General features: G+C 61.5%; 1 protein-coding gene across 2 annotated transcripts in view; it reads left to right on the top strand.

The window, feature by feature from the left end:
* Positions 1 to 364: 364 nt before the first annotated feature.
* The window catches only part of TAF2 (TATA-box binding protein associated factor 2), a 62,125-nt gene continuing 61,116 nt past the window's right edge, over positions 365 to 1,373 (top strand). The window contains exon 1 of one of the 2 annotated variants that reach the window (XM_085312998.1): positions 365 to 1,168. In XM_085312998.1, coding sequence (XP_085169124.1) covers positions 1,116 to 1,168 — 53 coding nt within the window. In that variant the 5' untranslated portion in view covers positions 365 to 1,115. The remainder of the gene's footprint in view (positions 1,169 to 1,373) is intronic. The other variant, XM_085313073.1, reaches the window with a different exon arrangement.

The raw sequence follows: 1,373 nt of genomic DNA, 5'->3' as shown, positions 1-1,373 counted from the left end.
CTCCCGCCCAGCGGCGGCGCCTCGGCCGGGCAAGCAGCTGTACTGGAAAGCCCCTCCCTGCCCGACGCCTGCCAGCACACGTAGCTCCTCTGGCCAGGAGGCTAAAGCGCCGCGGCGGGACGAGGCGCCCACGAGAGAGCCCCGGCTTCCACCTCCTCCCGCCGCCGCCATGACACCCCGCACCGCGGCGCTGTGCGCATGCGCGAGCCTCAACTCCCGCGCTYCGGCGCGCTGCGTTCTGCACCAGAAGCCCGGCGCGCGCATGCGCACAAGGGCTTCCCCCCCCACCGTCGACCCCGTAACCTCCTCTTGGTTTATGCTTTTTTATTATTTTTTTCCCTATGATTGCTTCCTACAGGCAGCGAAATGGAGCTCAAACCCGGCCGCAGAAGACTTCCCCCCTTTAGAAAAGAGAGCAGCCTTTCAAGTGGCTGTGACCTTTCCACCGACGGGGTGAAAGGTCGCTAACAAAATGGCGGCCCCTGCAGCGGTGGGGAGCGTTGGCGGCGCGGGGCCCGGCGGGCGCGGTGCGGAGCGAGGAGCCTCCCTGGGGCTGTAGAGACTGAGCCGCGCCCGCGGGGCCGCCCTCGCCMGCCCGCGCGCTCCATGCCGGCCGGCGCCCGCCCGCAGCCCCGCAGCAGCTCCCAGCGCAGCCGCCGCCCGCAGCCGCCGCCGCGGCCGTAAGGCCGAGCCGCGGGCGGCTCCGCCGCAGCCCTCCCGCTCCCGGCCCGCCTGTCCCGCCGGCTCTCCCTGGAGCGGGGGCCCCACGGCCGGGCCTGCCCGCCTGAGCCGCTGCCTCTAGAGCCRTTTCGTCTCTAGCTTCTCCGGAGAAGAAGCTAGCGGCGTCTCTGAACTGGTGCCATCCCCCCCGGTGGAGAGAGGGCTGGTGTGTGCACTCACCAAAGGTTATGCAGAAAGCCTGAACGTTGTTCCTGTTACAATTATGGTGCTCGTTCGAGCTGAAGATGCCTGACGGTTGGGAGTCACAGACCCACGGGGGCGATGCGTGATCAAATACAGCGTGACACGGGGAAAAAGCTAAGGACCCATCAAGTGAGGACGATGTTGATGCCTGTCTGACGGTCAGCAGTGTGTGCTTAGTGCTGCTGTTCAGGATGAATAGGAAGAAAGGCGACAAAGGATTTGAGAGCCCAAGACCATATAAATTATAAGTATCCATTTTTTTCAGAATTGTTATACTTGAGACCTATGTGCATTTGAAACAGACCACAGGCTGATCAGTAATTACCCACCTTATAGAAGGCTGGAACTATACTTTGTAGTTTAGATTGTCCTCAAAAAATATGTTACAGGTATTGTATTGTGTATTGTCTTGCCCAGAGAAAACTCTCAACCATGCAGTCTCTTCTTCT

This window comes from Rhea americana, unplaced genomic scaffold (genome assembly GCF_003343005.1).
Source record: "Rhea americana isolate MKP2758 unplaced genomic scaffold, rheAme1 scaffold_0, whole genome shotgun sequence".
Lineage (NCBI taxonomy): Eukaryota > Metazoa > Chordata > Aves > Rheiformes > Rheidae > Rhea > Rhea americana.
This window is presented reverse-complemented; position numbering and strand designations above follow the sequence as displayed.